Here is a 23,355-nt window from a genome sequence, read left to right as displayed (position 1 = left end):
CTGAATGGAGTTCCCTGTGCTATACATTAGGTTCTCATTAGTTATCTATTTTATACGTAGTAGTGTATATATGTCAATCCCAATCTCCCAATTCATAGTTCTATTCTTACTGATTTATGTAAGTTCCTTATATGTTCTAGGCACCACTTATCTTTTGGTGATTATATGTGGTTGCAAATATCTTCTCCCATTCTGTGGGTTGTTTTACCATTTAAGTTATATATATTCTCAATTTGTTGTGCTCTTCTCCCATTGACTTTTTAAGCAAATGCCCTTTTTAACTCCAGTCATCCCACAATTTTCAGTTATTTCTTCTTCCCTGCTACCATTCATTGCACTTGGCACAAACCTCTTTTGGAACACTTAACAAATTACTTACTAATGCATGTCTTCGTCATTGTTCTGTGAATCTCGCGATGACAGATGCTGTTTTACAAACTTTGTCCCAGCAACTAACATATAACGGGTGTTCAATACATGTTTGTAGAGGTAAGTGAAAAAAAGGTATGGTGCGGTATCACTTCACCTGGGAAAATGAGAAAATGGATGTACTTCAGTGAGTGAAATGAAAGAGAAAAGGCTTGTGATGGGAAATGTTCTCTGGCTTTGCTTTGCCTCATAAGACTGAGAATACTGAACTAACCTTTGCACCCAAGAGATCACTTAGACGATAGCTCCGCGACCACCCTCATTTTACTGCACACTACGCTGTGGAAGAGAGGAATTCACCAAAGGTTAAGACGAATGCAGGTTCCTAGAGTGACTATGACCTCAATCTCCTGGTGTGTTTTTGTAGCTTGGAGGTTTTCCCTCAACCTCTGGGCAGGCAGGCAGCGTGAGAGGGTCAGGAACTGAGACGTAAGACACCTAACATAACCTTTGCCCCACCCTCCTGGTTTAGAGGCTTTGTGCACTCATTGCGCATGCGTCACTTTTTCTTTTAGGAATGGGCGGTGCAGAGCCTTTGCCGCCGTAAAGAGCCTCAGGGGGCGGGGCCAAGCTGTTTCCAAGGTGACGGAGTGGCGGCCTCTGTGGTGGATTGAGCGGGTCTGGGCGAGTTCCCAGAGGGCTGCGCGTCCCGGTTGCTCGGCGCTGTCATGGCGGGCTTGCTGAAGAAGGTGAGGCGGTTGGAGGTCACTGACGGAATTTAGACTGTGGGGATGGAGTCAGCCCGCGGGTGGTGGCCGGAACTGTCACGGGCTTGGTGGTGCTTCTGGGGGACTCATTTTCCTCTGCCCTTAGGGGTGACCAGGTTAGCGGCTCCGATCGGAGAGGGAGAAGAAAACTCCGAACCAGCGGCTTTGAGAGACCGGTAGCTGGTTTTAGGCCAGTTTTAGCCAGGACAGTAGTGGTTTTGCTTGTCTTAGCGTGGGTACGCGGGGAATTGTAGTAAACAGCATGAATCGTGTTTTGTTTTTTTGAACAGACCACTGGCCTTGTGGGATTGGCTGTATGTGAGAGTCCACACGAGGTATGTACCTCTTTTTTTCCTTCCTGAGTTTCCAAGGAAGCCTAGAATCCTGCGACTTTGTTTCTTGAGTGGTTAACGGGATACGGATATTGCAAGCCCCAAGTTACAATTCAGCGTGAGCTCTTGAGTCAACAGCGGTATTTAGTACTTGGTTTATCTGGTACCACGTTTTTGTTTGGTTGTTTTGCTATGATCTCTTTCTCAAACCATTTTCTTGTTGAGTTTTTCCGTGGCATTCTAGTGGCTCACTGGTACTTTTGCGAGTGTCTTCCCAGATCTGTATCGCCATTTTCCACCTTTCCCCCCGCCTCACCTTTTCTTAGGTGCCTTAGATTCTGTACACTTTCGATTACCAAAGATAGCGGTCTAGCAGTTGCCGCCTTTTGTCATCCGTTTTCCCTTCTAGTAGGTCTTTCCCGTCAGTATTCAGACATTCTTCCATCAAAAAAAAAAAAAAAAGACCTCCCTTGATCGTTCTCCTCCCTCCTATAATCACGCCATTTCTCTCCTTCCTTCTCTTTTACAGGTAACTCAAAAGTTATCTGTACTTAACGGTCTCCTATTTCTCTTATTCCATTTTGAAGGCACTCCAGTCAGGCTTGGCCAGACTGTTCTTTTCAAGGTCACCATGCTGCTAAATCCGATGGTCAGCTCACGTTTCTCAATTTTATTAACCCAGTAGCAGCATTTGACTTATTTGGCACTGTCCATCAAACACTACTGTGCTTCAAGACACCTCAATCTCCTGGTGTGTTTTTTTTTTCCCTACTTCTTTTGGCCTTCTCCTTTTCTGCTTATCCCTCATATCCCTACTTCTAAATGGTGGAGTTCTAAGACTTTGTTCTTGGGTCTTTTCTCTATTTGTATTTGCTCTCTGTTGGTGTCTGGACCCATTCCGATGGTTTTAAATACCACCTACACACTGATAACTCTTGGGTTTCCGTGGCAAGCACACTGACCTCTCCCTTTATGGAAGTCTTGTATATTTCATTACTTAGGGGACATCTCCACTTGGATGTCAGGCAGGAAACCTAAACTTAACGTGCCCAAAATGGGGTTCCTTATCTTCTCCCCAAAACCTGCTCTGCTCTCAAGTTTGCTCATCTCAGCGAACAGCAGTTCCATTTTTCTATTCACTCAGTCAAAAGCCTTGAAATCATCTTTCATTCTTTTCTTTCTCTCACACCCCACATTTGGTACTTCAGTAAATCCTCTGGGTTCTACCTTCAAATGATATCCAAATTTTGATTACTTCTCACCACCTCCTCTACTACCCTATTCTCAGCCGCCATCATCATGGCTGTGGATAATTGCATTTGCTTCCTAACTGCCTCTCCCTGCTTTTCACTGCCTCAGTTTGATCTTTTTTCGACAAAAGTCAGCCTGCTAAAATGTGAGTCAAGTCATGTGACTCCTTTCCTCAGAATTCACCAGTGCTTTTACATTTCACTCTAAATACAAAAGTGCTTACAGTGGTTTTCCAGATCGCTATTCAACGGACTGTATTCTACTGATTGATCTTGTATGTTGTCTCTATCTACTGGATTGTAGGTTTTCATCAAGACAGGGATTTTTTATTCTTTTGTTCACTGCTAGAACTATGCTAGCACATGGTATGTGCTCAGTAACTAATGTTTGTTGAGTTAATGTCTTGTACTCATTATGAGTTCATAATGCCTTTAGACTCATTGTCTAAAACTGAACTCATGGTTTTCCCTTTCTAAATCTGTTTCTTCCACTGGAGTATTTTTCTTGATGGTATCAAAATCTTTCTACTCTGCAGGCTGGGAATTGGACATCATAGTTGATACTTCTCTTACCTCTTTTATCTTCATGTTCACTCCAGTGATGAATTTTGTTGATCCTTTTCTATAACAGCTCTCCATTATGACCTCTCTTTTTTTGTCCTACTATTATTACCACAGTTTAGTCCCTTGTTCTTGTGTAGAGATTTGCAACAACCTTGTTACTGGCCTTCTTCTCTGTTGCTCCTTTATCCTATTCTTTTAACTCACTACTGCCAGATTAATTTTTCTGAAGCACACATCTAATCACAATTTCCCTAAATCATTTAATTGCCCACATAATAAAGCCCAAATGCTTTAACTTGCCATGCAGAACCACTTACAGTCTGATTTGCTTTTTCTCCAACCTTATCTCCAAAGCATTTTCTCTGTGTCCTATATTCTAGCCATGTGCTGTCCAATAAAAATATAATGCAAGTCATAAATATAAACCATGCTTGTAGTACAAAATTTTCTAGGAGTCACTTTTTTTTAATAAAGAAAAAGTTAATATATTTTATTTTACCTAACATATCCAAAATATTACCATTTCAATATAAAAATTAATGATATTTTATAGTCTTTTTTTCATACTAAATGTTCAAAATCCAGTGTGTAGTTACACTTAACAGCACATCTTAGTTCAGATTTGTCACATTTTAAGTGCTCAATGGCCAAATTTGGCTAGTGGCTACTATATTAGACAACACAGTTCAAGGGAAATAGAACTATATAATAATTACTTTACATTCCCTGTATTTTCTGCCATTCAATCCTCTGTATGTATTCTATGTGTAAGATTGCCTTTCCTAACATCTTCAAATGTCTAAGGCCTACCATCCCTCCAGGTCTATCTCAGATGCTGCCTTTTCTATGAAACCTTCTCTGGTATCTGCTGATGTGACTCTTCTTTCCCCAATAGAATAATAATGCTAACATTTATTGAAACTTAATGTGCGCCAGGTACTGTTCTAAGTTATACAAAATCCTATGAAGCTGATATTATTAACATCCGCATTTTAGAATCCATGTCTCTTACCAGGCCTTTCTATTGTCATGCCCTTTGCTAAAATTGAGAAGAAATGAGGCTAAACCACCCCTCACACACACACACACACACAAAATTTAGATTATATGTTATCTAACAAGCTCTACATTAGTATAGTAAAATACCCTCTATTATGGAACATCATATTCAAATATAGAAGTAATGTCTAAATATGCAGAGCACTTTTTAAGAAAAATGATTCTTAGAGGCCCTTAAGGTTGGTTTTGTTTATTCATATATATGGTGAATATATATGAATGAAATTAGGTATTAGCATCTACAGTTTCATACAATTAAACTAAAACAAATTTCAAATTAAATTTCAAAGAAATAATGAAAAATCCTCATCACATATCTATATTTATGATTATACTTAATATTTATGAACTGTGAATTAGGGTCTACTATAACAACTTTTTATCATATGACTTTATTGCTGGCTGCTGTATTGAACTTTAAGTTCAGTGTGCTTTAATACGTGCTGCTTTAATATGTGCAGTGACTCAGTTTTCTTGCTGCTTTTTTCTGTTGAGCCTGTGGTGAAATCTTCACATGGTACCAACTTGATCATAGTCACTAAGCCTAAGCACTGAAGTATCATCACTACATTCCATTACATTTGATCATACTGATAATATACTGCTTATATATTTTTCTATTTCTATAGAAATTCAAATAAAAATTTTTTTAAAAATCAGAATTTTCAGTGCTTAGGCCCTCAATTTGAGACATACTGATTTAGTAAGTGATTTAATTTATCAAAAAGATTGTTAGCAATAAGTTAGAATGCAGTTTTATTTTTGTTATCATACCTTTAACTTCTGTACAACTTTTTTCATACATACAAATATGAAGTTTCCGTCTTTATATTCACATTTTTCCTAAGTTGTAAAGGGATCGATAGGCATAGACATGAAGAAGTTGCAGCAAGGAAAAGTTAAATGCTTTTTAAAAAAACAGGTGGGAAGTTTTTTTTTTAATAATCGGTGAGAGTTTTTAAATCTTTGGTGACATTTTAAACTGGAAATTTGTATTTTTTGTCTTTTCAGAGGCTAAAAATATTGTATACAAAGATTCTTGATGTTCTTGGACAAATCCCTAAAAATGCAGCATATAGAAAGTATACAGAACAGATTACAAATGAGAAGCTGAGTATGGTTAAAGCGGTAAGTAGCTAACTTGATTTTGTTTTCTTGGATGTATGGTATCCAATGCAACATTTAACAAAAAAATAAAAAATTCAGTTCATTACTTTTTGCATATTCTGCACACTTTCGTCTCTCATTTCTATTCTCCTTCCTTCCGTGCATTTCTTCCATCCTTTCTCCCTTTCACTCATCCAACTTCTGTTTATTGAGTACTTTTTATATGACAGGCACTATAAATACAGGAGTGAAAGAATAAGATCAAGTCCCTTCCTTAAGTTAACATTATAGCTTTCTTTTATCTCTCTTACCTGTCTAGTCCTTTATTGATCTTTTACTTCTTATCCATAGATATATCAATCTTTATTTCATTTTTCTAGTTTTAGAGTAGAGAAGAATGAAAACAAAACCGAAAAAAATATGTATATTGTGTTTAACAACTGTCAGGAATAACTATTTTAAAAAGTGCTTTGTTATGAAAAGAAGAGGACCAAGTTAGCTCTTAACTACCAAAAATTATATTGAGCATGTTATGGACAGAATGTTTGTGTCCTCCCAAATTCATATGTTGAAGCCCTAACCCCGCAGTGTGGAGTAATTAAGGTTAATGAGATCATAAGAGTGGTACACTGATCCAGTAGGATTAGTATCCTTCTAAGAAGAGATACCAGAGAGTTCGTGTTCTCTGCCATGTAAGGACACAGCAAGAAGGTCACTGTCTGCAAGCCAGGAAGAGAGCTCCCACCAGAAATGGACTCTGTCGTACCTTGATCTTGGACTTCCAGTATCCAGAATTGTGAGAAAATAAATTTCTCTTGTTTGAGCCATCCAGTCTATGTATGGCATTTTGTTATGGCAGCCCAGGCAGACTAATACAAGCATTTTACAGCTTCTGAATCAAAGGCCCTAGACAGGCACACAATAGACTGCTGCTAATTCTTTTATACCAAACTATATTGCACTGTTGTTAAATTTCCACACTAGCAGTTATTTCGTGGACTTTTGTAATTATCCAAAATAGTGTTCATAAACTCCAAAAGTTTAGAACCACTTATACATGTAATAAGTGACCCTAATATAGTTTTCTTATTATTAGATCACCAAACTCTGTAGTCCAGAGATAATTCTTACATTTTCTGCAGGTATATGGCAAAACAGTGCAATTTGATTTGGAACTTTTATTCTTATCTTGGCAGTTCTGGAAGTAATTCACAGATTACAAGTCTCTAAAGGGGAAATTAACATTTCTTTTGAATTCATCTTTCTTTAAGGAAAATGGGCTTATGCATTTTTTCCCATCTCATGGTAAGAAATTTCTCTTTTTCTTTTCATGAGGTCAGTCTCTTCAACTGTCTTTTATTCTCTGCTTTCCTTCTCCATAACCATGTTCCCCTTTAATCATTTCTTCTCTGTTTCTCTTTTAGCCTCCCATTTTATTATCATCTTTCAGTTAGCCTCAAAATGTATTTAGCTTTTTCCTACCTTAAAAGAAAAAGAAAACTTATCCTTATATTTTCCTTTACTTTTGCCAATATCACCCAAAGAAGAGTTCACTGTCATTGCTTTCACTTAATAGTTCTAAAATTCTTTTCTCTGACCTAGGCTGTTTCAGTTGCCTTATAACTAAATTGGTCTGTGTTTAGTTCTATCATATTTCATTATATGCCCCACACTGCCAATAGAGTCTTTTTTTCAATATGTAAATCTGATCATGAGATCTTCCTGCTTAAAACCTTACTATGGTTTCCTGTTCAGTGTTTCTGAAAGGCTGAGTTTAAGGATTTATGCTGGGCTGGTTGTGTGAAACTCATCTAGCTACCTTTATCTGCATGATTTTGACGTATAGCCAGGTTTGGGAGCCTCTGGCTTACAGGATGAAGTCTTTAGCATGGTATGGACTTTAGCCCCCCCAAGATCTGGCTCTAAGTTACCTTCTCAATCTTATCTTGTCGTTTCCTGTTTTGTACACTATACTTCAGTAATACCAGACTGCTGACAGTTATGTGAGTTCCATGCAATTTTATTTTTGGTTTCTTTGTATTTTCTCTTCCCTCTTCCTGGAATACCCTTACCTTGTCTGCCAGGCAGTTCTTACTCAGTCCTCAAGATCCGTCACTTCCTCTGTGAAGCCTTTTACGTCTTCTCTACTAGTCCATAAGCTACTTGTGAATTGCGGTCATCTTTGTATCCCAAGAATCTAGCTTAGTGCCTGACACTTAATGAGGTCCTTAGAAATATTTGTTTATCCAAAAGGCTGTATACAAATAATTTTTTAAAACACCAAGTGCTATGTAATAGCTGTATTGCTGAATCCTGTTTGATAAAATTAACACAGATTTTTTAACCCCACCCATAGAGCCATGGAATCTTCAGGGAATATTGTAATGATTATAAAGTGTCTAAGCCTAAAATGGAAATAAAAGTAAATATTTTTTTCAGATTATACTAGGGAGATAGTAATAGCATAGTGGTGAAAAGCATTGGTTTGTGGCCTTTCCAAAATTTTCATCTCAGCTCTAATACTTACTTGGTGAGTTGGCATATTGCCCATTTTCTCTGTCTCAATTCCCTCATCTATAACTTGGATGTAATAATACCTGCCTTGAACACTTGTGGTTAGGACTGAATGGGTAATATATGTACAGTGCTTAACACATTTGCAAGCATATAGTGAGCATTCAGTACATGGTACCTTATTAAGCTTGGTGGCATTATGCCGTTAGTAAATAAAACTCACATTATTGACCCAACTTAAGTAAGACAAATTTTGAATTGTTTTCCCAACACAGGCTTTTCCTGAGTTGAAAATAATGTTGAATATTCCTTGCCTTCTCTACATTCTCCCTCCTGGGTGTCATGACAGTGACCAGCTTCCCTGTTTTGTTATTAATTTTTGGCTTCATAGCTCAGTCATTTTGAGTTAAACAGTCTTTCTCAAACATGTTCATCTGCTTTTTTTCCCTCTCTTATCTAACTACTTTGTATTTATTCAAGAAACACTTAATGCATGTCTATCATATGCCATGTATGGTTCTGGGCATGGAAGCTAGTGCCTACATGGCAATGAACAAAACATAAAAGTCCCTGCCTTGGAGATTATACATTAATGATGGGAGGCAAAGAAATAAATAAGAAAAATAAGTGAATGAAGAAGTACATTCCATAGTGTGTTAGAACATAGTAAGTGCAGTGAAGGAAATTAAAGAAGGAAGAATGGTGTGTATGAGGGTGATGAGGGGTGTTATAATATGTATTAGTTTTCTATGGTTGCTGTAACAAATTACAACAACCTTGGTGAGTTAAAATAATAGAAATTTATCGTCTTATATTTCTGGAAGCTAAAATTAGTATCAGGGGCAAAAATCAAGGTGTCGGCAGGCCTGCACTCCCTTTGGAGGCCTTAGGATAGAATTCATTCCTTGCCTTTTCCAGCTGTGACGGCTTCTGTTATTCCTTGGCTTGTGGCTGAGTCATTCCAGTCTTTACTTTTTCTTCTTCCATGTGTAATTTCCCTCTGCCTCTCTCTTATAAGGACACCTATAATTGTATTTAGGGCTCACTCAGATAATCTAGGATAATCTTCCCATTCCAAGATCCTTAATCACATCTGCGAAATATTTGCCATATAAAGTAACATTCATAGATTCCAGGGATTAGTTCATGTACAGTTTGTGGGGCATTATTCCAGCCTACCACAGTATAAATTATCAGAGTGGTTCTCACTAAGAAGAAGATGTATGAGCAAAGACTTTGATGGAAGTGGAGGAACAAGCCATACAGATATCTTGGGCCAGCCAGCAGATGCCCTGAGACAGATGCCAATTCCTGTAGAAAATAACTTTTTTTTTCCTCCCTCTTTTCACTCCATTTATAGGCCAAGAAGCTACCCTATTTACACCTTATTTACATATGCATGTGTATATATAGATCATGGTTTCTGGCTCTCAAAAAGCTTGGTCTACTAGAAAATAAATATATGTCATTGAATGTTCTAGTTACTATATTAACATTTTTTTTTTTTTTGGAGTCAAAATAGGGAAGCACAGTGGCTATTTTATTTTTAATTATTTTTTTTTAACTTCTTATTTTGCATTGGAGTATAACCGATTAACAATGTTGTGATAGTTTCAGGTAACCTTTTATTGAAGAATAATGTACATAAAGAAATGTGCAGACTTTATAAGCATAGAACTTGATGTATTTTCACAAAGTAATCACACATGTCAACACTGAATCAAAAAAGAGGACATTTCCAGAATGCCAAAACCCTTTCTTATTCTTCTCAAGGTTACTACCCTCCTGAAGATAACTACTCTTCTGACCTCTAATACCACAGATTCATTTTGCCTGGTTTTGAACTTTTTATAAGTGGAATCATCAATATGTATTTGTCTGGTTTCTTTTGCTTAATAATATGTTTGAGAGAATCATCTATGTTGTTGCATATAGTTGTAGTTTGTTCATTCTCGTTGCTCTATAATATTATATTATATTCGGATACTACAGTTTATTCATTTATTCTATTATATATGGTCATTTGGATTGTTTCTGGTTTGGGGATGTAATTTATGCTGCTGTGAACATTCTTGAACATGTCATTTGGTTAATGTATTATGCATTTCTGTTTGGCATATACCTAGGAGTAGAGTTCTGGGTCATAGGGTGGCATTTATTTTTAATGCTAATGCTTAAGAGGAAATATAGGAAGTACTAAGAAAATAAAGTATTATTTTAAAATCTGTATTTTAGAGAAACTGAATTAAACATATTCTTACCCTTGATAAGCACATCAATAAACATTTAACACTTTTAATATTAAGACAGAAAAGCAATAAAATAGTAGAGAGATGAAATGGCTCTTAACCAGATATTTGGTAAAAATTAGCAAGGGTACAATGAAAGAAAAATTAATTACATTTGTCATATTAAGTGCTTTTTGTGCTTCTTTAACTATTTTTTTCTTTTTTTCCCTTAAATTGTAGGAACCAAATGTTAAAAAACTAGAAGAGCAACTTCAGGGAGGCCAAATAGAAGAGGTGATTCTTCAGGTAAAGAAAAGTTGACTATTCAGATGTTTAGCTTCAAATGTTCAAAGGCACAATGTTATAGAGGTACAAAACTGACATTCCAGAAAGAAAAGAAAACTAAACTTTTTAATTTATATCAATTCATCCAATAGAAGAGTAACCACATAAGAAAATGCATACTCTGACATGTGTATGTCAGTTAAATATTTATCATTGATTATAATTTGAATTTATGAGGCTTTTGTTGGAAGTTTGGAATTTAATTAGCATGTTCTTATTAGCCTTTCCTTAGTTCAAATTAGTAACAGTATTATTGCTATTTGAATAATTTATCTTTTTAGATACATATACTTTTACACTTTAAAGGGTTACTATATTTTTAATATGGAAAAATACAGATCTTTTGAGTCATAAAATTAAAATGTAGTTTCATTTTTATTTTTGACTCTTGAAGGTTAAATTCTTAAAATATGTTTTTGTATTTCATGTTTTGTAATTTATATTGTTAAAGTTTTTACTCTGTCATTTGTTTTTAGTGTTTTTCTTATATATTTCTTTGAGATTTTTTTCAAATAAAAGATATTAACCTTAAATTTTTGCTATATTGTTTTTTTTTCTTTTTTTAGTCTGTTCTTTGCCTTTTGACTTTTCTCCCATATGTAGAGGTTTTTAAATTTTTTACTTGGTCAAATCACTCTCCCTCTGCCCACTCCCCTTTTAATCTCCCCTCCTTCCCAATATTATATATAGGTTTAGAATGTCTTCCCCTTATAAGGGTCTGATAAATGTTTAATTCTGTTTCATGTAATTTTTACGTTTTTCATATTTTTAAAAAATGTAAACATTTTTTTCTTACGTTTTCTTGCCTTTTATCAGAATCTCTTACCAATAGACATAATATATAAATTTGAAAGAATTGTTAGATGGCTCTGTTAAAAGAGGAATGGAGTATTCAGACAGCTTTCTATAAATGTAGACTGTTTCAGTCATTCAGAGGCCTATTTTCTTCGCCTTCCTATTCATTTGCCAGGTTGAATATGGTACTAGATAAAGTGTTATGGGAATTTAATGCAAACTTATTATTATTGTCTTCCTTCTGTTCCTCTTTCTTTTCTACCTGATTTCACTTTGATCATAACTTTAGTTTAGCTGGTACATTAATTTATCATGCAGGTATAGTCGTAGGGTACATTAAGTATTTTTACGTTATCTGTGCAGTTCTCAAATTTTCATGGGCTATGCTAAGGTTAAATTTTAATAATGCTTTATTTAACCCATTAGATCTAAAATAGTATCATTGAAACATATCAATGTAAAAAATTAAGACATTTTACATTTTTTTATACTAAATCTTTAAAATCTGGTGTGTATTTTACACTCTCAGCACATCTGAATTTGAACTAGCTACATGTCAAGTGCTCACTCAGTAGTCACAGGTAGGTAGTGGCTACCGTACTGGACAGCCCATTTCCAGAGGGACATATGAGAGGAATGAGGAAAGGGTAGTGTGTCGGAAGCCAGAGAAGAGGGAGGGAGTGGATACAGGCGCCACATGCCAGCTGAGTCCAGCTCCCTGAAGTAGGGCTGACTTCAGTGGTGTTCAGGGGTAGGAACCCTCCTCAGCGTGCAGTGACTTTTTGGGGGCATAGAGAAGGCATGAATGTTCAAGAGACAAGAGTCAAAGGGCATTCAGAGAGAGAGTCATCCTTAGGGATAGTTTTAATCAGTATTTTCTCATTTCAGCATTAGGAAATGCCTCTACCCCCAGATTTCTGTTTATCTACTCTTTTTAACTCATTGTTTATATACATTTTAGACTGTTGCTGCTAAACATAGACTGGCTGTTTCACACCACTGACATAAATGAGGCATTGCCTTTTTTTTTTCCTTAGTTGTGGCTCACGGGCTCCTTAGTTGTGGCTTGCCGGCTGCTTAGTTGTGGCATGTGAACTCTTAGTTGCAGCATGCATGTGGGATCTAGTTCCCGGACCAGGGATCGAACCCAGGCCCCCTGCATTAGCAGCTCAGAGTCTTAATCACTGCACCACCAGGGAAGTCCCAAGGCATTGCCTTTTAACTGGAGAATTATAGCCTCTGATAGAAACTAAGCATTCATTCTGTGTTTGAATTCTTTCTCTGATGTCCTGACAAGTGTTCAACAGTGTTCTTCTTCTAAGTTGGCCAGAGTTGTCATAGGTCTTTTTGCTGTGGAAAAAATGTGAAATAAGAAGATAGCTAAACAGGGAGATCAGCTTGGTGCTTTGTGTCCAACTGGAGGGGTGGGATAGGGAGAGTGGAAGGGAGACGCAAGAGGGAGGAGATATGGGGACATATGTATATGTATAACTGATTCACTTTGTTATACAGCAGAAACTAACACACCATTGTAAAGCAATTATACTCCAATAAAGATGTTAAAAAAAAAGATAGTTAAAATATATTTGTTAAATATGTTGTAAATTGTGTTTGAAAGGAAAAATTAAATGTAACATAATCTGATTAAGGAAACTGATTTGATTGATCAGTAAAAATACAACTCTTGTATGCTCTTACACTTCACAGATCACAATTTTACAGATTGTGGGTCTAAAGGATTATGGATCATGAAATCAGTTTAGGTGGATTGTGACTAGTTTTTTTTTTACATTCAATAGAAAATAGAGTGTATGACAGCTAGTAAAGGTGATGATATTTTTAGTTTTGTTTTAGTTGTATGTGCATCTTGTGGATCCCTTAGTAAAAAAAAAAAATTTTTTTTAAACGGTGGGCCATGGTAAAATAAAGTTTGAAAGCCATTAACATAGATTAAGAGACATACTTCTTAAGAGAATTTGTAGTCTAAATGGTGAAACAGACAATTAAGATCAAAAACTCACCAACTAAACTTTTGAACACTCTAAAAGCAAATTTTAATCAAATAGAAGAAATCAAAAGCCATCCTTTCTTACTTATGATGATTGTGTAGCTGTGAGAATTAAGGTAATTTAATTAATGATGTTCAACATGTGATGGTGGAACAGCTTATTATGTATTAATATGAAAGAAGTAGCTCTACTAGTTTATATTTCAGTTATTAGCTGTGATAAATATCTATTAGACAATATAATCAAACGATCTTTTAAAACTTTCTTATTAACAGGCTGAAAATGAACTAAGTCTGGCAAGAAAAATGGTGCAATGGAAACCATGGGAGCCTTTAGTGGAAGAGCCTCTTGCCAACCAATGGAAATGGCCAATATAAGCATCATTAAATGACTTGTGTGTTTATGGGAAACTGATGTAATTAAATATTCTGTTATATTAAAAATATTTCCATATTATTGACATCTTATAATCAAGAAAACTGATACAGAACATATATAGGAGACTTGATAAAATCGCTGATTATGTAATAGGGACTTGTGAATTGGTTTTTGATTTGTAGAGCATTCATTCAAATTATTTCAAAAATATTTTTTAAAACAGAAATGTTGTGGGAAGATTTGAAAGTTAATTGGAAAAATTCCTATAGATCTCCAATGCAGGGGCCATATTCAAAAGGTGAAGTATTTTTAGTAATATCTTTAACATGTCATTTAATTTTTTTTATTCTGAAAAAACATAAAAGGTACTTAATTATTATTATTGTTTAAACAAATGTATAGGTCACTGTTTGAAGTGAAGTAGTAAGAAAAAAACCTATCAAATTAGAATTCATTGTACACTTGAGAAAATTGATTTGGTATTTGAAAGAAAAATTTTTATTTATAGTGGTAGTTGGGAAAACTTTTCCTTTTGTCTCATTTTTAAGGAAGTTAGCTTTCTGGCCCTTTGCCTTTAGTTTTCTTGATCAACCGAAGTACAGTAGGATAGAGATAGAATTTCTGTAAAAGAAGAGACACTAAGAGTTCTTAAAGTTTATCTGACTTACAGATAGGCTTATATTCAAAACATCTTAGTTGTATGGTTATAACTTCAAAGTGGAATCATTAAGTAGTTTTCACTAATTTCCAATATGAGTGCAGCTGGGTATCAAACAAGATAAATGCTGTTCAAAGAAAGAAGCAGTTTGGTAAGTTTAAGGTTAAACAAAAATAAAATTACTTTTCATATGTCCTCACCTTTTCTACCTAGCCTCCTATCATTTCTAAGTATTTAAATTTGGTAGTTCTTACCTTCAAAGATAAGAAAGTACTTTTGTTTTTTTTGTGTGTGTGTGTGTGCATGTACATATGTGTTTTGCTATCTCTTGTAGCCAAACAGAACCTTTCAGAATTTTTGGAATGAGGGAAAAAAATGTATTTTTCTTTTTTTTCCAATATTTCTCCCCTTATATAGATGTAAATTGAACGCTAAAGGAATATTTAAAGTGGATTGAGATAATTTTTAGCAGTCAGACTGCAAGAGGACGCTTCTGTGTGGGAAGTGGGAAAAGCATTTGGGGGCGAGTCCAGCGGCTCTCATTCCCAGGCTCCAGCACTACCGTGAACTCAGTGACTAAGTCGAGGCACATGGTCAGTTTCTCAAAGAACCTATTGATTTCCTTCTCTGTAAAAGAAGTAGAATTTATGATTTATATCTTCCTTTTCAGTTCTAACCATTTGCTTTAATATATAATTTTACTGAGGTCAAAATATATGATCTTAAAGCATGTTTGCATAGGTGCTTTCAAGCTATTTTTCTGGCCAACAATTTTTTCAGGTCCTTTGGGTACATGAAAACAGAAAGATGACTTGATACATACTTCCAGCTCCATTTCTCCCATGATCCTTGGCATCTTATATATTTCACCAGCAGAGCTCCTGTGGCTGTTAATAAAAGGGGACCTTATATGATGTTTACATTAGAAATTAGAATGCTAGTTGTAGAATAGCAGTAGTAGTCATAGGAATAATAATAATGACTAATGTTTGTTCATGTTTGCCAGGCAATTTTCTAAGTACTTGACTAATGTTACTCATTAAATCTGCATTACAACTCTTAAGAGTGAGATCCTGCAAATTTTTCCAGATGAAGAAACCAGAATTCCGTTGCAAGTAGTGCTCCCCTGCAATTAGGCAACATGGGGACCCTGGAGAAACTGAGGCAAAGAGACAGTGTAATAACATACCCAAGGTTACATAGTTAGCTCCTTGTGGAGCTGACTTCTGAACCTAGACAGTCTTGCTCCAGAACTCATGCTCCTAAACATTATATTTTTTTTTATGAACATGCTTGGGACGCTGTCCCTCCTGCCTGTACTGTTTGGGCTGCACCAAAAGAATGTAGATCTAAAAAAAAAAAGAATGTAGATCTGCTTTCTTAACTTTTTCTGTCAAAGTACCTATAAAAAACAAATATAAAGTAATAAACTGGATTTCATTTTGTACAGAAATCTTCATATGGATTATAGGCAGATAATGTTAATGGGGTAGGTATTTTAAAGACATCACTGTGTGGTCCACTCTTTTACACTTCCTAACTGCCATTCCAACTGCCCCTATAATCTGACACCTGATTGTTTTTAATGTGTGCAAATGTTTTCCAGGTGCTTTTTATAAACTTCCAGATTAACCTCTCCTGATCTTTTGCAGCTGATTCTTCTATTTAAAGATCTTCAGTTGTTGCTGAGTGGCTTCTAGACTAATTGGAGTAGTTTTCCGAATGGCCCATTTCAGTCTCCCTGGGCTCCTCGTAGGTCTCATTCAAGTAAATCACCATAATCCAGGCACCTCAAGAAAAAGAAGCTAATCAGTTTGAGCTTTGCAGACAAAGAAGGAAGTAGCAGCCAAGTGATGCCCCCTTTTTCCAGTCTGTGGACTGAGTGCAGAATATTCAAATTTCTGGCATTCTTTCCTTTGGGATGAAAATGGCTTATACCTAGGATAAGCATATAATTTTTCATTCATTGTGTAATGATTGTGAGAGTGAAAGGAAGTATGATAGTAATAGGTATAAGCCATGGCTATCCTGGGCACACAGGATATGGCTCAGCCTTGAGGGTTGCCATCCTTTCTGATCAGGAGAAGCTGGGGAAGTTGTCTGCCTTTCTGAATAGAAAGGATATGATGCCAGCAGTGGCAGCCGTCATGTGCCGCCAGACCTCAGGTGTCATTTTGCCTCTTCCGCATTATTCCACTCCCTGACTCCTTTCCCTCAGAATTGGGGATGGAAGTAAGGAAGCTTATCTCTGTTTTAATTTCCTTTTCTAATCCTAAAGTATAGTTAGAGAAGTGAAGCTAATTGAGCTTTTTTGTGGTTACAAGGCAAAGCAGATTTATTTTTGAGCACAGCAGTGAAGATTAGGATACTAGATAAAAAGGAAAGCAATCTTCTGTCAAATCTGTCAAATGGAGAAGATCAGGATTCTTTTTTATTTTTTTCACTGTAAAAAGGCAGCTTACATTATTCTTGTGATGCTGGTGGGTGCAGGTATGAGCAACCTGTCGGCCTCCATTTCTGAGCTGGAGGGGCCCCAGAGGCCCTGAGGCCAGCTCTCTAAGTGCAAGAGTCCCTGAGGGCTGCCTGGTCCACATTTGCAAAGTGGAGTGCAGGGCAACTTCTCCCCAGGTCAACCCAGCTGGTCAACCCAGCCGGTTTGCCTGCCTCTCACTTGGGTCCAGGTGAGAGCTTCCTCAAATCCACATGACTCTCGTCACCAGATTCTTAAGTAGCTGAATTTAGGACCTACTACGATGGGAAGATTTGCTGTGTTGCCTTTAGAAGTTAAGTCTCTTTACCTGATGCTTCATCAGACTTTTCAAATGGGCCTTCCCACTGGGCCAGCTCTTCTAATTCCTTCTAACAGCCAAGACAGTATTCCAGAGTCTGTGTTCTTCTGTTCACTTTCATTTTTCTCAAAAAGCCAAGATCTTCAGGTCTTGCAGGACCTTGCCTACCATGTTCTCCAACTGAAGAGGACTGTAGAGCTTGAACCCTTGCCACGCCCCCAGTTATCTATATCAGGCTTCTTAATCACTGGAAGACAGTTTGCTACCCTCACATTTTTTCTTCAAAGGGAGAAAATCGGCAGTGCTCCATCAAAGAAAATTCCCACATATAGGTTAATATCAGCCTTTTCTTTTTCCTCCCACTCTCAAGGGCTATATAGACAAATGGAAGTTAAAGAAACTGCCTATGCAAGTGTGTTCTGGGGTCTAGGGTAAAGCAGCAAATCACCGAACATACCATGAGTAGTATTTTGCATCTTAGGTCAGAATTTCCTTTGAAACTCAGTACTTGGTGGGATGGCAGCCTATACTACAATTACAATGGAGAAAAAAGTAAATGAGAAGATAGGAGTTTGGTTTAGAGGAGAATGAAGAGGTTTATTTTCAATAGAATTCACAAGAAATTGTAGGGGAGCAAAACTTGCCACCCCAATATGTCTGTGGCATGCAGATTATTTTGAGCTGAAAACAAGGTCTAAAAGACTCAGGAAGAAATTTGGAAGGAAGCTATCACCATACATAACTATAGTATGAACTAGGTGTATAGACAGGGAGGAACCTAGCAAAGTCTGTTAAAATTTCCATGTCCCATTGTCTCTGCATGGCCCAGCAAACATTTATTTACCAAACATTCGCTCTTCTATATCCTTGTGAAATGCCTTCCTCCCCTCTGAAGTCCCAAACCACTACCCACAACATCCTCTTGTCTTTAGCTGAAGATGGTATTTAATGTGAGGGTTTCAGCCGTTTTGGTGAGTTACTCAGTTTTCTTGGGTCTCTCCCATGTATGTGTTATTAAAATTTGTGTGATTTTCTCTTGTTAATCTGTCTCAGGTCAACTTAATTCTTAGACCAGGCAGAAGACTGTAGAAGGGTAGAGGAAAGTTTCTTCCTCCCCAACAAAATCAAAGTGGGAATGTGATACAGAAATTGAATTATTTATGGGGACTGAAGAAATTTATTCGAATGTTTTCATTTAGAGGTAATAAGCCAAAACTCTCCTTAGTGAAGGAAAATATGAGAAAAATAGTGAATTAGAATAGGCTACCCCTAAACCTCAATGTCTTAATGCAACAAAAGTTTGTTTCTTATTCATATTACATGTCTAATGAGGGTCGACAGTGCTCAAAAGCGTCACACAATGGATCTGGGCTGAGAATGATGACATTTCAACACGTGGTTTCGTAAACACAGAGGTAGAGGAAAGGGAATATGGCAAATCATATATAGAAACAAGAAATAGAAAACCAAAGTTAAATATATAGAAACAAGAAATAGAAAACCAAAGTTAAAAAAAAATTTTTTGGAATGTACTATAGAAGTCATAAATTTAACTTGCCACACATTGCTAATATTGTGTTTTCAAAGTGGTCTTTCGGTTTATAATGGTTGCTAATTTTTTGTTGTGTGTGTACATGTTATGTATGGTCAATTAGCTTCTTTCTATACATGACTGTAAATGAAAAGCATTGCAGAGATTCTTTTTTGGGATTTCTCATAATCTTCAAATATGTTGGTTTCTTTTTCAGGTGAACATTTTAGGCATTTCTAAAGGTAAACATTACTATTTTATGATAATATGTCATTTAACTCTCTTTTTCTATGACTGGAGGGTTGGTTCTTTTTCTTAGGGTAAAATAGGTCCACAATTCTATATCTAAATTCTAAACTCCAAAAATGTTTGAAAATGGAAAGTTTTTTAATAACTCATTTGGAAGCAAAACCTGACCTGAATTGAGAAAAGGCTGTCTATGGTCTTTAACCCACTTTAATGTGATTATGGATATATTTTGTTATAGAAGTATTAATGTATTTGCTTCTGGAGTACTTCCCCAGGCCCACTGAAGGTGTTACAGAATATACAGTATATGTCCATATTACCTTTCAAAAATCTGAAAAAAACCTGAATTTCAAACACATCTGTCCTTAAGGTTTCAGAAAAGGGACTATGGATCTTTATTTCCAGTCTCTTAACAAGCTCACAAAGGTATTATGATCCAAATTCAGTTCTTACAGATAATTTCTAAAGAATAATTTTGAGATCCTTAATTATTCTTCTAATATTTTTTTCTGATTCACTCATTTGCATTTTAGCATGAAGTAACAATGGGAAATACTTTGAAATGCTTGATTTCATAAAGCCACTAGATGGCATCTTTGTAAAAATAAAAATACTTCAAAAGAAATGTTTATTGTATAAATAAAGGCTGAGATAAATAAAGGTGGATTCTTATTTCATGAGAAATAAAGATAAGTCATTTTGGGCAATAAATCCTGAGAAAAATGCATAGGTTTATGGTGAAAAGTAAAATGGTATTTTAAATTACTTTTCCACCTTCAGAATTGAGGGTCTTTTTCTGATTGGTTGTTTTCAGCTTGCATTTACATTTATTTTATATAACCAAACAACTGTATATCTGTGTGTGTTTGGGTGTGTATATACACATATATATGTATGTGCATTTGATGTGCTTTCCAACTTGTATAGACTACCTGGGAAACCTACCAATTAAGTTAGGCTTATATTGTAAAATTGAGTTGTATAAAATCGCCTCCACAGCAAACTATAAATAAAATATGAACATATAGTGGGTATCAAGTCACATTTAAGATGGTGAAGTACTTAAGTTATCTACCACCAGGTTTTCATCCCTCCATCTCCTGCCTCTATGACTAAATCTAGCTTTTCATACTGTCCCTAACAGGGAGGGCAGTGGATGATACATTTTAAACAGGAGACCCAGAAAGGTGAGTGTTTAAAACCAATTAAATTCTCATTACTAGTAAAATTTAAGATACATTATGATTTTGGAGATGGGAGTAGGGGAGCACTGGGAAGAATTTGTCTGTGTATCTCCAGCAACATCTGGTTTATTCATGAGACACTAACCCTAGTGGTTATCAAAATGCCCCTTTCTCTGCTCTTCATGAATATGTGGATTCATGAAATGATTTAAATGCATATGCTTTGGGACTTTTCTGGTGGTCCAGTGGTTAAGACTCCAAGCTCCCAATGAAGACGGCCCAGGTTCCCTCCCTGGTCAGGGAACTAAATCTGGCATGACGCAACTAAAAAAAGATCCCGCATGCTGCAACTAAACATCCTGCTGAAACTAAGACCGGGCGCAGGCAAAAAAAAAAAACATTTTTATCTAAAACCATTAGCAAAACCAATTTCATCTGAGACTATAATACATATTTTATATTGTTCTAGTAAGAAATAGCTATTTTAAAATGAGAAAAAGACGGGAAAAAATTACATTGGACATTAGGAAGTTATTGGGGAGAGGAGAATGCAATTTCAACAGAATGGCATAAAGGAATGAAGACATTGAATATTATGAAGGAAGAATGGACCTGTACTATATATAACACAAATTTTAATTTTATTACTTAATCTTACATCCTTTTTAAATAGCAAAGGGTTTTAGGTCAAAGGCAGCATAGAATAGTGGTTTAAAATGGAGGTTCTGGAGTCACACTGCTTGGGTTTATTTCTGGTTCCCCCACCAAAACTCTCTGAGCCTTAGTTTCCTCATTAGTAAGAGGAAGCAGATCACAGTTCTTCCTTTAAAAAATCATTGTAAAATTTAAATTAGAAGTATATGTAAGTGCTTAGTAACAAATAATAATAAATGTTAGCTATTATGAAGCCACATCAAGTTTGTTACTACATATACAATAGGAACACAATTGATCCTTTCCCGCAATAATACGTGCTTCTTTAAAAACCTTCTCAATTTAAAGAATTTATAGTCATAGGGGAAAAAAACCCGTTTATAATTCAGTGATTAACAATAGCTTTGCTTCTCCTGACTTAAAAGGGGAATTATTTAATAGCTCCTATCTCCCTTTTCTGTTTGGCTGCAAGGGAGCTAAGAGCCGAGTTCCAAATTTAAGAAAAGCAATTAGGCACCTGCTGTTGTACACCTGTGTTCTCCTTTGCTTAGGTGCTCACTCTCACTTCATATTTACATTTTCTCTAACCCTGATTTTTTATATCCATAGCGCGAATTGCTGTCAGTATTTGGTTCGGAGAACTGTGCCATTTCACAAGTGTAAAAGACAGCTTAGAGAGTGGTTACCATCAGAACCACTTTCGGATCTAGGTAGCGAGTAGGTAAGAAATCCCCTCGCTCCCTCACCCCGCCCCAACCTCTGCTTCATTCCTTCTCTCCGCCCCCTCCCCTGGCTCCGCCCCCTCCCCTAGCTCCATCCCTCGCCCCTTTTTTTCTAAGCGCGGGCACCGCCTCTTCTCGCGGGAGTGGTGTTCTGGTGGGAGGGAGTGGTGCCGGGGCCGTTGCTAGGATACAACCGGAAACAGAGAATTCGGCGAGCTTGGACTCTGCTTTCTAGGAGCCCGGGAAACCGCTTCTCCCCGACTAACTGCGTTTCTTAGGTAGGAGGACAGGTTCTGGCTGCCCTCGACTGGCCCTATCCCTAGGCCGACCTTGAGCGGTGGCTAAGGCGCTGGACTCCGAGGGCTCTGTGCGGGGCGTTGATGCAACCTGGGCTCTGGGGACTGTATGGCCACTCGGGAACGTTTCACCTTTGCCTAAAAAACTGTGCCAAGCATCCCATCTTTCTTGGTTCCTTTTCTGGCTCCGTATCTCTAATTTGGGATTCGGAAGTAGCGGCATCAAGCTAGGAGGTGTGCCTCACCTCCCACCCCGAGCGCTTATCACGGTTAATAATATAGAAGCAAGACGTATGTGCAACCCAGTCTGGCATTAGAAAATGTTTAGCCATCCATGGTGACCATTTTTAGTCTTTATAGAGCGCTTTCAGACATTCCTCTTTCACTCCTCTCCACCCACGGTCTTTGCTGTGCCCTGTTAAGAAACTTAAATGCTCAACAAGGCTATTTGGTAGAAGGGAAAACTGGATCCCTGCCTTACTACTTACACTAATATTCTAGATATACCAACGAAATTATACATTGTAGGTGAAAGGGGGACGTTTTTGTATGCAATCATAGGAGAGTGTTTTTTTTTCTTTTTAAACAACTTTTTAAAGATTATAACATTTACCCTTTAATACATAATACATAAAGATGATTAAAAGTTGAAACAGTAAGAAGAGTGAACAGTGAAAATGTCTTGCACCCATGTTCCCCAACTCCCTGCCCTCCAGTTCACCTTCCAGAGGTATTCTACACATATACAAAAGTAGTCGTATCTGTAACATTGTACATACTGGTATGTGCTTTTGTTGGAGGAGAGGTCATTGAAAGGACATGACCTCCGGTTTACCCACTACCCAGGGGGGCAGTCGGAGGCTCTTTTCCCCTCCGCTGTCCTTGGAATGTACCTTCTGCCCATTGTTCCTGAACTAGGAGATGTGCTATTGAGACCATCGGAACTGTATACCTGATGAACCCAGTTAAGATCTCATAAACTCAGGAATTTTGGCGGGTAGATGTTGAGATTTACTGTCTTTAGGCTGCCTAAGACAACCCTCCTTTGTAAGTTTCCTTGCTTATTAAACCTGCCACCTGCAATCTGGAGCGGTCTGCCTCTTTCTTCGATTCTCCTTGCCCTCTGTGTACCACGCTCAATTTCTGTTTTACCCAGCGAATTCTGGAGGTTGTGAACCAGGAGCTTTGCTTTTTCACTTAATTGAAGAATACAGTATGTAGCCTTTAGAATTGGCTTCTTCATTTATCATAATTTATTTGAGATTCACACATGTTGTATCAATAGTTTATTCCTTTATATTTATGCGTGGTATTCCATTTTATGAATGCATCATAATATGTGTATCCATTCCTCAGCTAAGGAACGTTTGTGTTGTTTCCTGTCTTTGGTGATTAAAAATGAAGCCTTTATTAACTTTTGTGTGAAGGTTTTGAGTGAATGTAGTTTTTCATTCCACTTGGGTAAAGGATACAGATTGCTGGGTCATATGATAAATGTGTTTAATTTTACAAGAAACCTGACAAACAGTTATCTCAAATGCTATATCAGTTTTCA

General features: G+C 36.8%; 2 protein-coding genes across 13 annotated transcripts in view; both read left to right on the top strand.

Annotated features, from left to right (window-relative positions):
- Positions 1-969: 969 nt before the first annotated feature.
- On the top strand, positions 970-14,574 carry NDUFA5 (NADH:ubiquinone oxidoreductase subunit A5). 2 transcript variants are annotated; one of them, XM_082400177.1, is made up of 5 exons: positions 980-1,118; positions 1,427-1,471; positions 5,353-5,469; positions 10,431-10,496; positions 13,615-14,574. In XM_082400177.1, exons 1-5 carry the CDS (start codon positions 1,098-1,100, stop codon positions 13,714-13,716), a joined length of 351 nt encoding a protein of 116 aa, XP_082256303.1. In that variant the 5' UTR covers positions 980-1,097; the 3' UTR covers positions 13,717-14,574. The 2 variants fall into 2 exon arrangements, with proteins under 2 accessions (XP_082256304.1, XP_082256303.1); XM_082400178.1 differs by lacking the exon at positions 5,353-5,469 and having other exon boundaries at positions 970-1,118.
- A 143-nt stretch (positions 14,575-14,717) lies between these two features.
- Positions 14,718-23,355, top strand: part of IQUB (IQ motif and ubiquitin domain containing) — a 150,013-nt gene continuing 141,375 nt past the window's right edge. For 7 of the 11 annotated variants that reach the window (XR_014246917.1, XM_082400026.1, XM_082400020.1 and 4 more), the window contains exon 1: positions 14,718-21,503. The gene's annotated coding sequence lies outside the window, so the exon portion shown is untranslated. Of the gene's footprint in view, positions 21,504-21,686; positions 21,783-23,355 lie in introns of those variants that run through there. The other 4 variants (XM_082400022.1, XM_082400021.1, XM_082400024.1 and 1 more) reach the window with 4 other exon arrangements.

The sequence above is a fragment of the Balaenoptera borealis genome, assembly GCF_965194805.1.
Source record: "Balaenoptera borealis genome assembly, chromosome: 7".
Taxonomy (NCBI): domain Eukaryota; kingdom Metazoa; phylum Chordata; class Mammalia; order Artiodactyla; family Balaenopteridae; genus Balaenoptera; species Balaenoptera borealis.
Note: the sequence above shows the minus strand (reverse complement) of the source record. Positions and strands in the feature narration are given on the sequence as shown.